General features: G+C 47.1%; 1 protein-coding gene across 1 annotated transcript; it reads left to right on the forward strand.

Moving 5' to 3' along the window:
* Positions 1–9,965: 9,965 nt before the first annotated feature.
* On the forward strand, positions 9,966–14,968 carry LOC144253672 (transmembrane protein 42-like). The gene is made up of 3 exons (XM_077796272.1): positions 9,966–10,223; positions 12,019–12,165; positions 12,987–14,968. Exons 1-3 carry the CDS (start codon positions 10,014–10,016, stop codon positions 13,095–13,097), a joined length of 468 nt encoding a protein of 155 aa, XP_077652398.1. The 5' UTR covers positions 9,966–10,013; the 3' UTR covers positions 13,098–14,968.

The raw sequence follows: 14,968 nt of genomic DNA on the forward strand, positions 1-14,968 counted from the left end.
AGGGGAGGGTGCGTCTCCACTTCCCTCCCTGAGCAGGCGGAAGGAGTGTTGTGCTGAGGCAGGTCTAGGATGAGGGAGAGCGATGCTGTTGCCAGGGTGGAGAAGCGCTGCTGAGGGAGACAGCTCACAGGCAGGAAGAAACAGGTCTCCTGCTTCTCCTCCTGCCCTCAGGGGTCTCCCTATCTGCAGCACCTGACACAGAAGCCTCAGCAGGGTATATAATGGTGAATTCAGAGCTAAGAGACAGTAACTTAATCATTAGATTGAAATTTTTTTGTCTAAACAATGCCACATATTTCCTTTGCTCCCCCAGTCCTACAGAATTGAGGGCTCTGATTCCCGTGGTTATCAGTATTATTGCTTTATCAATTTTCCCTTTTGCTTTTTCAATCTTCCATCCCCTACTTAAACAATTCCACAGTTAACACTACAATGCACCCACAGATTCTAGTTCATCAAGTCAGGGTCAAGAAGGACAAGATGTGGCCTGGACATCTCCTATAGATCCTGCACTTCTGTTTGAAGAAACCATGCATTTATGTTTCTTTGCATGAGGGGTGGCTGTATCATCAAGCGGAAATGTTCACTGATGATGTTTGTTTTGAGGTTAAGTAAGAGAAGAAGGGCCTATCCCAAGGCATCAACTTCTCCCCACTGTCTGTGCCATGAGGGGGATTTTTCTAGAAACAAAAATAACAAATTATGTTTAAAAGCTTCATCACTTAAACAGAAATTCGTTAAATTTAACAAAAAGGTGCTTTATACCATAGAAGTCCCCACACCAGCACTACATAAAGAATGGTCTGCGGGCTCACATCAGTCTGCAAACTGTCCACAATGAGATAAGAATGGAAATTGAGAGTAAATGGTCAGATGCATTTTGGACAATTAACATTGTCATGAAGTCCAAGCACATGACCAAGCATGTGGGTCCGCTCAAGTGTCATGGAACACTTGGGTTGAGTTGCAGGTGGCATGAGCCACTAACTAATGACCACATTACAACAAGTGATGCTTTAAGGTTTGTTTGGCAATCTTCAGTTAAGGAAGCCTCCATGAAGAAGGTGACATCAGAGGTCAGGTGCTGGATAGGCAGCTCATTATAGAGTCACACTGGTGCAGAAGGCCGAGCTGGCTGAATTAAGGTGAAAGTACAGAGTGTCCAGAAGGGCTCCTCCTATTCTGTGCTGGACACCAGGCAAAGGAGGCACCTGGCTGTGGTCCCCTGACAAGTGTCCAACAGACAGTCTGTAATGACTTGGATTTGAACTTGAGCAGAGAGGAAAGCTCCCAGAGAACTTGTTCTAGAATGTTCTTCAGGTTTCCTAGGAGATGGGGGCACAACAGAAACAGCACATCCACACACAAAGAAAGAAGCCAGGAGGAGGCATCTCCTGCTCCACCTCAGTCCCTCGGCCCCTCCTAGAGCCGAGATGTTGTCAAAGCCCTGTCTTCTGACTGAATAAGTCTCCAGCAGAATCCAGGCTGGGCCACACTTATAAAAGAAGGACAGAAAGCTCCTGTGTCTCCTTCTGAGAGGTTTCTCTCTACTTTGGGGAAGAAGGACTTCAACTAACAAGTGATGAGCTAGTAAGATGGGTTGAACACTAGAAGCTGCAGTTTACAGCACCAAATGGTTATTCTCTTCCTGACTGGAAAACAAGTGTGGAGTTGGAGCTTGAATAAGACAAACTTTGGCCTCAATTGGAACCTCTGCAGTATACAATTTTTTTTTCATCTATTCACTCAAATGCTATTTTCTGAGATGATTGTGGTCCAGGCACTGTGCTGCGCACCAGAGATGCTGAAATGAGAGCTGAAAGGGACTGACATCAGGCTTCCTCATTCTAGTGGGAAGTGATAAATCAAGTCAAAGAGCAAAGATTTGGAATCATTTGCACTTGAACACCTAGTGACATTTCAAAGTCAACTGTGCATATACTTCAACTCATGGATTTCTCCGGAAACTTTATCCAACTAATACCTTCCCCAACTCAACCGATGGCAACTCCATTCTTCCAGCTGCTTAGGTCAAAAGCCCTGGGACAATCTTTGACTCCTCTCCCCTTCCATCTAATCCTCAGCAAACCTCTTTGTCAGATTGGCTTCAAAATGCATTTAGAATTTGCCCTCTCTTCACCTCTTTCTCCACCACCACCTGCAACAGAGCCACGAACTATCCGTCTCCTGGATGATTGTGCTAGCCCCGCAATTGATATGACCGCCTCTACTCTAGAGTTTATATGCATCATCATAGCAATGTGCTAGGGTCTTTGTTTGTAAACAGGCCTCAGGGCCATGGTTTATCATCACGGTTTCCTTCCTTCTCTGCATTTTGACCCTGGAAAGCCCATCTAATAGGCCTGGCCACATATGGTTTGGATCTTGCTAAAATGAAAATTTTCATTACTCTCACAAAGAATTCCGACCAATGGAGGACAAAGTTGAACTAGGTGCTGGAGGAATGTCATCACAATTATCAACCAGTAGGAAGGACTGTCTCTTTTTCAACAGAGGGAATATGGGGACTTGCTTAAGAAGGGGATGGAAGATTGAAAAAGCAAAAGGGAACGTTGGGAAAACACAGTGCTGATAACCACAGGAATCAGAGCCCCCACTTCTGTAAGACTTGGGGAGCAAAGGAAACAGGTTAGAATAAAATAAACTGAGAAGGCCATAGGAGGGGGTCCTGAGCAGGGGAACCCAGAGCTCTGAGGGGAGGGTGCGTCTCCACTTCCCTCCCTGAGCAGGTGGAAGGAGTGTTGTGCTGAGGCAGGTCTAGGATGAGGGAGAGCGATGCTGTTGCCAGGGTGGAGAAGCGCTGCTGAGGGAGACAGCTCACAGGCAGGAAGAAACAGGTCTCCTGCTTCTCCTCCTGCCCTCAGGGGTCTCCCTATCTGCAGCACCTGACACAGAAGCCTCAGCAGGGTATATAATGGTGAATTCAGAGCTAAGAGACAGTAACTTAATCATTAGATTGAAATTTTTTTGTCTAAACAATGCCACATATTTCCTTTGCTCCCCCAGTCCTACAGAATTGAGGGCTCTGATTCCCGTGGTTATCAGTATTATTGCTTTATCAATTTTCCCTTTTGCTTTTTCAATCTTCCATCCCCTACTTAAACAATTCCACAGTTAACACTACAATGCACCCACAGATTCTAGTTCATCAAGTCAGGGTCAAGAAGGACAAGATGTGGCCTGGACATCTCCTATAGATCCTGCACTTCTGTTTGAAGAAACCATGCATTTATGTTTCTTTGCATGAGGGGTGGCTGTATCATCAAGCGGAAATGTTCACTGATGATGTTTGTTTTGAGGTTAAGTAAGAGAAGAAGGGCCTATCCCAAGGCATCAACTTCTCCCCACTGTCTGTGCCATGAGGGGGATTTTTCTAGAAACAAAAATAACAAATTATGTTTAAAAGCTTCATCACTTAAACAGAAATTCGTTAAATTTAACAAAAAGGTGCTTTATACCATAGAAGTCCCCACACCAGCACTACATAAAGAATGGTCTGCGGGCTCACATCAGTCTGCAAACTGTCCACAATGAGATAAGAATGGAAATTGAGAGTAAATGGTCAGATGCATTTTGGACAATTAACATTGTCACGAAGTCCAAGCACATGACCAAGCATGTGGGTCCACTCAAGTGTCATGGAACACTTGGGTTGGGTTGCAGGTGGTACGAACCACTAACTAATGATCACATTACAACAAGTGATGCTTTAAGGTTTGTTTGGCAATCTTTAGCCAAAAATGCCTAAAAATCGGAACAACTGAAAGTGTATATTTATTTTTCTAATTTATTTCTTTTACCATGAAGTTATTTTTTATTCAAGCCTTTCAAAATTTAAAGCTTAACATTATCATCTAACTTGGAGGCATAAAAATTTGCTTTGTGTATTCTTCGGCCTGAATTACAGGCTGGTAAACAAACCCCATTGGAAATTTTTTGTCAAGAAATTACTGTAAATATATCAGCTTCCTTTCCCAACAGCATTTTAGACTGGTTTTTCAATCAGGAGTGTTTGTAAAAGATAGCTGAGAAGCTGATACATTATCCCTTGTTAATGGGACAGTTATCAACATGAGCTAGCTGAAAAAAGATTAAAAGAATCATACTCATTTATTATATTATAAACCTTAATACTGATAAAACAGTATTCATTCAAAAGTGGGTCTCAGTGTTTAGTACAGAAAATCACCACTTACCTATCTTTTTACTATTTGGTTAGTTATAGCTGCCGAACTATGAAAGTTGAATTTAACAACGAGTCTCCATACTAAATGCCCTAGGCACATTTTCAATGAATAATGGGTACTGTCTTCATAAAGCTTTTAGTTTTCCCTATGTTTGTTCTTATATTTTAAAATGCAATTTAATGTCTGTTGAATCCAATAAAATTTGATATTATATTTTAGTTTCCTTTGCTTTGCATTTTATTTTTTCTCATAATTTGGTGTTATGGTATTTTATAAAAATATTGACTCATGATGAATTGATAAAAATGCAAAATATGACCAACCAGTTATCACTGAGAGTTGAGAAGTGGCAATCATATATGTCTGTAAAGCCCCAGAGGCTTGGCTGGCTGTTGTCATCTGGCTGAGCCTTCCCTCTTCATCCCTGGGACAATTATGGTGGGTGGGGATTCCATCCTTGAGAGCACAGCCACTGACAGGGACCAGGGGCTAGACCACAGCTGATGGGCTGAGGGGCCTACTTACCTGGTTCCTGAGCCCTGCAACTTTACCTGCTTTGGCTGGTCGGTTCCAGTTTCTGCAGAACACCAGAACAGCTGAGAATACAGTACAGTTGCTTTTTCCGGGGCCTGAGGGTGGCAGGAGACACCACTGTTGGGGGTCAGGCACCCAGGAGAGGCAGGGGTTGGATATGGCTACAGCTATTCAAGGCCTTAGTGTCACAGGTAATAGAGGCCCCGAGGAGGACTGTGGGCTTATATATTTTGGGGTGTGGAAGAACAACACATCTCTTTTCTGTTCTTTCTCTTCTAAGAAGAGGTCCCTAAACCTTTGGCTGTAGTTCAGAAATATCCTCTTCCAATGGCTTCCCTGGAAACTCATGGAAACCTTGATGGATTCTGCCTTGCCTTTCATTTCCCAGGTTCCTCTCTTGCTTCCTTTTCCTGGATTTGTCTCATCTGCTATGTGTTGCTGAGCTGCTGGTCCCCAAGTTGCTGATCTAAGCTACAGGTCCAGATTTCCCTCACTGGTTTAAGTTCTTCGGGGCTTCAGAGCAAGATTAGCCTAGCATGGTGTATGCTAGATACCATTCAACAAACATTTTAGTCCTGGATTTAATCACTGTGCTGGGCTTTATGGGGCTTGGAAAATACAGGCTAAATGTTAAGGCGAGGCCTGGGGCTATAGTTCCGTGGTAGAGTGCCTCCCTAGCATGCATGAGGCACTGGGTTCAATCCTCAGCATCACATAAAAATAAAGGCATTCTATCCATCTACAACTACAAAAAAATTTAAATGTTGAGGAGGAAAAGGGTCATAATGCCTGTAACTTATTTGCAAATGTTTGGGGTGGGGGTGTAAAAGGAAGATGCATTAATTAGGTGGGCTAATTTCAAAAGGTGGGAAATACCCTAATAACACAGAGCATTTTGTAAACTATTTTTTAAGATGCTTTCCTTTGATCCTGGGAATGGCAGGAGGGTGTGCAAGTGGTTTCCTCTCAATCTGTGATGTTTCTTCTCTTCCATCCACACCCGTGGGTAAGTGTTCTTCTTGGCCAGACATGCCTCCCTGCACTTCACCTGGAGGACATCAACCAGGCCTCCCAACTTCCTGCCCCCAAAGCAGAGGGACTCATTCAAATGTCCCCATGACCAGTTCAACTGCCCATGTACAGGGAGGCCCTCTCTGGATCCCCAGAGGAGCATGGAACTGAGATATGACTGAGTGGGAAGAGTGGGAAGAACCCTGAATCGGGTGGGAAGACCTGCAACCTAGGGAGTCCTTGCCGGTCTGGCATTGCCCACCTACCCCCAGGCAACTGCAGCCTCGAGAACCCACTGACGCTCTAGAAAGGATCCGGAATGTGAGGGGCCGAGTCTCCTCCATTGGCATTTCCTCCCACCGTGCACCCATGACAAACTGTTTCCTGGCAGGTGGTGGTGTAGAGGGGTTGGGAGGTTCAGCTCCTGCCCTGGATCTCTTCTTCTTAGGAAAGCAAACCCCACATACCTGATCTTGTGCTTCCATCATTAGAGCCAATTCCTTCAAGTTTTCTGCTGTCTCCAAGTGCCCTCTACTGGCTACAGGAAATTCTACCACGCGGCCTGCGCAGTGGTTTCATTAATGAGGTTCTAGGCATAAAGTTAGTTAGAAGAGATCGAAATAAAAATACAAGACTCAATTACCTTATTTCTATTGCTAGGTCCGAGATGGCTCCCCTCTCTGGTTCGCTTCTCTAAACTGCCCAGCAGGACAGCAGGGATTACTCAGGGCTAGCAGGAGAGAGAGAGAAAGAGAGCATGCTGGGGACTAGCCTTTTATTAGGGAACAAGAGATTCAGGGTAGAATTCCATCCAATGAAGGTTGAGGGGGGACTGCACTCCAAGGTCAGGGTCAGTGATTGGGTCCCCTGGGTCAGTGGTCAGGCACACCCCCACACGGATGGGCTCTCTCATCAGGAAAGGGCCGGGAAAAACTTCGACTTTTGCCAAAGTGCCTCAGACCCTTAACGGGAGGCACCCGATCACGTGTGAGAATGGCTCCCCACAGTTTATGTGAAATGTTCAGAAAATGCAAAACAATGGGAAGCAGATCATTGGTTGCTTGGCTTGGAGTATGAAAGACTATATGCCATGAGGGAACTTTTTCAAGTGGCAGAAATGTAGTTTGTGGACATGGCTATGCAACTCTAAATGACTAAAGATTGAATTGTACACTTGAGTGAATGTTGCCAAGCATGGTCATACACACCCAGACACTTGGGAGGCTGAGGTAGGAGGACTGCAAATTCATGACCATCATGAGCCAACTTATCAAGACCCTATCTCAAAATAAAAATTGTGCTGGGGATGAAGCTCAATGTTAGAAAACCCCTAGGTTCATCCAAAGTACCAACAAACACATACATTTAAAAAAAATTTTTTAAAGAATTGGGGATATAACTCAGTTGAAGAGCACTTGCCTAGACTGTAAGAAGCCCTGGGTTCAATCACTAATACTGCCAAAAAGAAAAGAAATAAGTGAATTTTACAGTTTTTGAGTTATACCTCTTAATAAAGCTGTAGAAAGAAGTTTAAATTTAATGTATGTTTGAAGTCTCAAGGAATAGTAGTAAATCCCTAAGGGCCGGGTATGTAAAAGGAATTTAAAAGGTAGCAACTGCCTTGGAGGGAGAAGGTAGAGTACTGACATTGGTAGTGAAGAGGCTTGGGTCTTATCACCTGTGTTAGCTAGGGCTGCCATAACAAATGACAGACTGGGTGACTTAAAGCAACAGTTTATTTTCTCACAGTTCTGGGGCCAGAAGTCCAAAATCAAGGTGTGTTGGCCCGGAAGAGCATATGTCCCATGCCATTCTCTCAGTTCCTGGTGTTGCCAACAATCCTTTGTATTCCTTTGCTTGTAGAAGTGTCACTCCATTCACAGTATCACATATATCATGGGGTTCTCCCTACTGCTCCCCGCCTTTTATCAAACCCAAGACCTTATGCATGCTAGATAATCACCCTACCACCAAGCTGCACACGCCCCTGCACCGCTTTTCTTATGAGGACCCAGTCATATTGGATTAGATTATTGCGATTACATGTGCAATTACCCTATTTCCAAATAAAGTCACGCTTACAGCTACCAGCAGTTAAGACCTTAACCTATCTTTTTAGGGGACACAATTTAACCCGTAACATCACTCATAGCAAGGAAAGAAGACAAGGTAGTCCTCAGGACATGGAGTTAGGATTGAGAACCCAAGGAGTACAGGGATCTGGTCTTACGCATCCAGGTTACTATGATGCTTGGAACAGGAAGGGCCTGGCCCAGATTATGTGCTCATTTGTTTGAACAGAAGAAAAGACAGGCACAGAGGAATGGACACCATGAAAAGAAACGACACTGAGGCAAGGCTGGAGAAAAAAGGGTGGCAGAAGGCACTCATTGCCCAGGTCATCACAGCCCCCACCATCACCCCAGGGGCTTCATGCTTTAAAATTCCCTCTTTGCCCCCTTTTAGATTATGACATCTGGCTCTTCTAGGTGAGGAGGAGTCTAGGGTTTCCCAGAACTCAATGGATCATTTTTTTTGCTTATAAGCCATCTTTAAGTTTTGTTTTAATTTTTTTAAGTAAATGTGGAATGGGAGATTCCCCTCGTTTACCCAGTTGAGGCAATTCTGGCTTGCATCGTTTTTTAGTAAGTTTGTCCACAGTGTATTCAAACATCTGTAGAAAGGTCACAGATGAGTTGGTCGCACTATCCAGTGCTGCAGCAGGAACAGAAAAAGGCATGTATTTTTCTGCCCTGACAAAGTCCTGTGAGGAGACAAGTATGCTGCAGGATGCCCATGTGCACTTAGAACAACAGTTACTTAAGGCTTTGCTCCTCAGTGTGGTCCTTTAACCAGTAGCACTGCTACTGTCTTGGAGGAGCTCGTTAGAGCCTCAGTCCAGCTCCAGATAGCTTCAATGCAATGCCCTGCACTAGGCCTTAGACATCTGAAAACAACTGAATGTGTAATTAACTATCCTCAAGGAGCTGGCAGGCTAGTACAGATAGACAACCAGAGGAACCACCACAGGACTGGTGAAAATTTCAGAGCAGGTGGCTTGAAGATGCTCAACTGCTAGTCCTAGAAAAGACATTGTTTGTTCTAAGAGAACCCCTTGTACATTATGTAGTCTTGATCAGGCAGACACCACTTGATTTCTTGAAGATTCAAAGAAAGGAATTTTAAGGGGAACACTTTTTGAGCGGGGGTTTACTTTATTTTTTCTGAGCTTCAATTTTCTCATCTGCAAAATGGGACAGTCTGTACCTCATAAGAGTTACAGGGATCATCCATGATTTTATTTGAGCCACAAACCACTCTATGGGCGAAGCAAGGTGGCACACAAAGACTTCCATGAAAACTCCCAGAACAGGGAACAGAATGCTGTTGAACATTATGTGTGCTGTGAAATCATTTGTGTTTTAGAAAAGTCCCAGGCTGGCGAGGTAGTTCACCTCACCTGCTGAGCATGCGAGGAGGAGGCGAGGGATTGATTCAATTCTCAGCATGGAAGCTGGGGGATGGGGTGGGCTGGGGATCCCATATATAAAATACTTTTAACATTTGTACTCTATATAACTAAATATGCATAGAGAAAAAGTACTAATTTTCCTGGAGAGTGGAAATAGCATACATTCCAACAGTTCTATGATTTCAAGAAAATGCAGTTTTTAAATGACATTATAAAGACACATAATTGCATAGAAGATCAGAGGTGACGTTGATCTGAGCAGAGTGACTACGGACGACTTCTCACTGCCTACCCTCAGGTTAACTTCCCACGTAGGGCGGCGCACCACCCTCTCTCCACCCCAGCCTCCTTTCTCAGTCCGGAGGTGTCCAGCGCCCTCTGTCGAAGCAGCTCTTCACTGTACGTGTCTGGACCTAGAAAGAACAGGTGAGCGGGCAGGAGGCGTGGGAATGCAGGTGACTCGCGGTTCCGACGAGTCAGGACTGGGCATGAATACGCTGCGGGGGTCGGTGCAGGGCAGCGCTGTGTGGCCGGGGTTGAGGCCGCAGGTTGCAAGCGGCTGTCGTTCCGCACCCACAGCCGCCACGCGGGCCCCGGACCTGGCGTCTACACTGCGGACCTGGCACCACCCTGCGTAAGACGGGAGCTGCGGACGACGGGCTCACGTAAGCACGTCACGTGGCCGCCTCCGGAGCGTGGACCGTCACGTGGGCACGTCCTCAGCGCTCGGGCTCCGGCGGGCGGGCGCGCGGCTGACAGCCGGCGGCGGGCAGCGGGTGGCAGGCATCATGGCGGCGCGGTCGCTGCCGCAGCCACAGCCGCAGCCCCCTAGGGGCGCCGTGTCGGCCACCGCCTACCCCGACACGCCAGCCGAGGTGCCCCCGCACCTGCAGGCCGGCGCGATGCGGCGCCGCTTCTGGGGCGCGTTCAACTGCCTGTGCGCCGGCGCGTTCGGGGCCCTGGCCGCCGCCGCCGCTAAGCTGGCCTTCGGCAGCGAGGTGCAGCCCGGGGCGGGCGGCGGGGGGCGGCGGGCGGGCTCCGGGGCGGGCGGGGGGCCTGCAGCCGGCGCCGCAGTGAGCCGGGCAGGCGGGAGCGGCCTCCTCCCGAGTCGCGCCGACCCGGGTCCCGCGCGGGCGGTAAGAGACGGCGGACGAGGCCTCCTCCTGACAGGTCTAAAACCTTCCCTGCGGTTGGGCTAGTTCCGCTCTGGGGGAGACCGCCACCTCCCACCTCTCATTTTAAGTCCCCTGTGCCTCAGACTTTCTCTGCACGCGATTCCAAGGTGAGAAACCCGCTGCCCATCGCTCTTCTGTCATTATCGGGTGTTCTGGCCGGTCTACCCTATTGCCAGGAAAATTGGGCGTGTGGGGTACCCTAGGCATACGGGGATACTGGAAAGAACCGTCTGGAAATTCCCCTGAACTGAGAACCCTCCCCCCCCCAGCAGCCTCCCTCCAGGGCTCAGGTGCATCCCCTTCGCCTCCCATCCCCAGTCTCTGCTTGATAGAGGAGTCTCATTGCATCCCCAACCCAGAGTTGGGCTCAAACCCGACCGTCTGTTTAGGGCTAAGTCAGTGGGAGCTGCCACGCTTGCAGTTGGTGTACTGTGGAGTGTGATTCTTGGGGTAAGTGGTCCAAAGTAAAACAAATGACTCTGTGGACTGGGAAGTTTTTTAGTCTTTATCAGTTGCCACCCAGCCTTCATAACCGTGTATGTCAGCAGGCTGCCACTGGACCATAAGATGCCTTGTGTAAATTCTAAGGAAGCACTCTCAGTTAGTAGAGTGCTTGCCTTGTATGCACAAAGCCCTGAGTTCAATCCCCAACACCACCACCACCAAAAAAAAAAAAGGCACTCTTTTCTCAAATATTTAGCTTCTGGTAAACCTAAGAGAAATAAGTAGGAGGTCTAGATAGGCCCAATCCATGGAAGAGGCATGCATGTCTGCAGGCAGTTTCCTTATTCTCAGCCAAGCAAGAAGGTCTATATAGGTTTTGTATAGGAGGCTTCTAAAGATTCCCTTTTCTCTCAAGGTTTTTTCTTTAAAAAAAAAAAAAGAAGAAGAAGAAAGAAAAAATTCTTTAGGTCCTTGAAGTGATGCTTGGAATGACTCACATCACTTCCGATGGTGTATCCCCAGTCAGGACTGTGTCCTGGTTAAAAGCGTGGAACTACAGTGTCTAGGGTTGAATCCTATGGGCTCTCATACTGAGGCACTTTAGGCAAGTTATACAGTGCCCCTGGTTCTTTATCTGTAAAATGAAGTTAAGGAATAAGCAAGAATGCACCGAAAACACCTGCACAGGTAAAGTCTTAGCACAAAAGAGGCCCAGGAATGCCCTGAGGAGCTGGCCTGAATGAACTTGTAACTTGGGGATTGGGGTGCCTCGTGGAGGGAGGTATGGCCAATTTGTGCCTTACCTGATCCTGGGAAGTAAGGACTCCCCCACACACACACTTATAAGCACATACCAAGTAATAACTACCAGGCCCTGTGGTCTGCAAGCGTTGGTTCCTGTGGGACCAGTAAGAGAGGTCTGTGTTCACAGGAAAATACTAATTCTGGGTTAGTGTTTCACAGCCAGCAAGAGTCTTCTCTGACTGTTCCGTCTGGAAGATGGGTCTGCTGCCCACTGAGGGTTAAGTGAAAATCTGCCCTAGATTGTTTTGAGTCTCCATGGGCTGTGGTGCCATCTTAGTAGGGGTCTGGCTGCCACAGTTATGTCCCTGGGTGAGCTGTAAGGGGAGCTGCAGGTGGATGGGCATGGCTGCAGCGACACTTTCTCCCACAGGTGAACATGAGCTTATGCATCTTAGGCATTATTGTGATGGCAAGCACCAATTCCCTGATGTGGACCTTCTTCAGTCGGGGCCTCAGTTTCTCCATGTCTTCAGCCATTGCATCTGTCACAGTGACTTTTTCAAACATCCTCAGCTCAGTGAGTAGCCTGAGGGTCTCAAAAAATACTTTTTAAGGTGGAGTTGGTCTGTGACATGCACTTCCCAGGCTGGTGCGCTAAATCGGGGAACAAAACATATTCCTTGCATCCAAGTATACCACAGTAAAAACAAAACTCCAGCACAGCCCTGAGCAGATGCAAGAAGTGATGAGCTACCTTGTTAACTGGATCTGGGTGAGGAAGGTGGTCCCTCAAAAAACGACCACATTTTTGAGCACTGGTCTGCAGAACATCAGATCCCAGCTTCCGGCCCAATCCAGCCAGGGTTCCTCATCATATTCCTGGGCCAGTAGTGGATCCAGTTCCAGGGGGAGGTGCTAATGGGTCTTGGGGGTAAATTTGGTTTTCCTGCACAGAGGTCAGGATCTGCTTTCTTCTTTTGTTGCTTTACATGGGCAAACAGGTGCCAAAACTCGGCCCAGGGGAGGGGATGGAGCGGGCGGGGAGAGGCACTTGGCACCTGGCAGTTAGGCAAGGCTTGTGCTGCTCCCTTTTCTGCTCACACAAAAAGGGGCGCGGGAAGCTGGCTCCACTACTGTCCACCTGTGATTGACATGGTGGGAGGTGGCCATCTCAGCAGCCTCAACAGCAACCTGGCAAGAGTTCCAGAGTTCAGGGCCCTCTGGGGTGCCCCAGCTCCAGGACAGTGTCTGACACACAGTGGTGCAAGTGGCATCACTGCTCCCTCCTTGACACCTCCCCCTGGCTCCTTTCTTGCCATTTCTAGGATGTCTGATTTCAAGTGAAGTCGAGAGAGCAACAAGGGATCCTCAATTTATTTCCTTTTAATGTTCTAATAGGTGGTTGTTGAGGCGACTGAAGATTGTGGTCTGGAGCAAAGTAAACTCACAGGTATTAAGACCATGCATCAGAAAGCTGGTGAAGGAACAAGTAGTCATGAGACATCATGATTGTAGAGGTCATCCTCATTCATAACTCAAGCATTAGGGGAAAAAAAAGAAAAAGAGAAAAAAAAAAAAAGAGGCTGCACCAAAAAGCATGCACAATGATGTCCTGGGATGATCCCCCGACCCTCCCTACCCACCTGTGCCCCTGCAGCAGCTCAGCCCCCCAGAGACCTCCTGGGAGAAAACGGATTAGGATCTCAGGGGCCATGAGGAGTCAAAGGCCAGGAAGATTCCAAAGGCTGTGAACTAGAAACTTCTAGCTCCTTATGGGACGTTTTCTCTCGGGTTTGACAAAAAAAAGAAAAGAAAAAGGCAAACAAAACATAACTGATTGGTGCCCCAAACCCTACAGATCCACACACAGCTGACTATGTCATAAAAGAAAACCAGGAACCAGATGAAACAAACAACAAATGATAACCAAAAAAACAAAAAAAAAATGGGAGGCACATACATTGAAGGAAGTGAGGACAAAGCCAAAGCACAAAAATGGTGAGCGGGGCCAGAGGAGCAAGGCAAGACTGCGATGCCCCAACTGTGGTCTGGTGGGGCTCTGTGTGTCAAAGGAGGCTCCCGTGGCGCCTGGTACGGCAAGCAGCCTCACAGCCACTGGGAGCTCCAGGCAAATGGGAGGGAGAGGGGGAAAAAAACATTTAAAATAGGCTTTATGAATCTTTGTTCCCCAAGCAATAAATGAAATGGTTCAGGAACTCAGATAACCGAGAAATTGCTGCAAGCCAAACAAAAATGGACGAAGCTATGAAGAGAAGGCAACCGAACAATCACGATTCTCTTGCTGCGATAAGGTCTAGAAACAGAAGCAACAGAAGGCCTGGAAAAGCCATCCCAAATATCAGGGATGATGGGTTATTCAGGAAGGAGAGGGGGGAAAAGCAGTCAACAGGTAGAATTAAGACAAAACAGGTGAAAGAGAGAGAACATTAAAAAAAAAAAATCAAATAAGGCAAGGCTGAATTTAACATTAGAAATATACCCCCATCAAAACACATGGCCAGAAGATCAAATGAAAAGGTCACAAATGCACACTTTCTCCTCCACCCCATTAAGTATTAGATCTTTGATCACAACAGGTAGGGTAAGAAGGATGTTTTAGAGATACAGTTGCATCAACAGAAGCAAAACCCATCTTAAACAAATGGGTTTTGGGGATAAGAAAAGGCTGCTAAAAATTCAGAAGTCACCACTCCCCAGAGCAATGGATAGCTTTAGAAGACCAAGGAAGATCAACGAGGGTCAAAAGTGCCAAAGCGGGAGATTCGGCCCCTCCAAAATACCACTGGGATGCCTGGATGCGGGAGCTCTCCCGTGTCACCATGGATGGCCTGGCCGCTGCTGCACCTCCCTTCCTTGGGATGACACAACACAGAGACAGTGAGTCACCTGGGGATGGGCTTGCCAGAGCTCCTCGTGCTTGCCACAGAGAAGCAAAGGGATGCTTGCGACAGCCCTGGGTGCAGGAAGAGAGGAGATTCCCAAAGCAAGAGACACGTAAAACCTTCTTCTTGGCAGGCAGCAGGGGCTCAGGGTGAGGGTTCACTCCGGAAGTCACCAAGACTATTTCACACACCAAAGCCCCTGCCCCTCTAAACAAGTTCTTTTCAGAGAATGGTAATGTGGGTTCATCTCATGCTGCTCACTTTGGGGACATGAAGGACAGGACTTCTTAGAATTAATGCTTTCTCTACTTAAATTCTTCCTCTCTCTCAACCTGACCAGAAAGTTCCTGGGTGCTACAGTGGATGGGGGAGGTATTACACTTGATCTCAGTCAAAAGGCTGAGATGCGATTAATGTGCAGGGATTAAAATGTATTAATTTACATTTACCAATAAAGAGCCCCAGACTTTTCTTATA

The sequence above is a fragment of the Urocitellus parryii genome, chromosome 3 (genome assembly GCF_045843805.1).
Source record: "Urocitellus parryii isolate mUroPar1 chromosome 3, mUroPar1.hap1, whole genome shotgun sequence".
In the NCBI taxonomy this organism is placed as follows: Eukaryota; Metazoa; Chordata; class Mammalia; order Rodentia; family Sciuridae; genus Urocitellus; species Urocitellus parryii.

What these genes read in the sequence shown, in the direction of transcription:
- LOC144253672 (XM_077796272.1), top strand. Translation starts at nt 10,014, where the DNA reads ATGGCGGCGCGGTCGCTGCCGCAGCCACAGCCGCAGCCCCCTAGGGGC. An exon ending in AGCTGGCCTTCGGCAGCGAG is followed by an intron (nt 10,224 to 12,018) that starts GTGCAGCCCGGG and finishes TTTCTCCCACAG; the next exon opens with GTGAACATGAGCTTATGCAT. An exon ending in TTTCAAACATCCTCAGCTCA is followed by an intron (nt 12,166 to 12,986) that starts GTGAGTAGCCTG and finishes ATGTTCTAATAG; the next exon opens with GTGGTTGTTGAGGCGACTGA.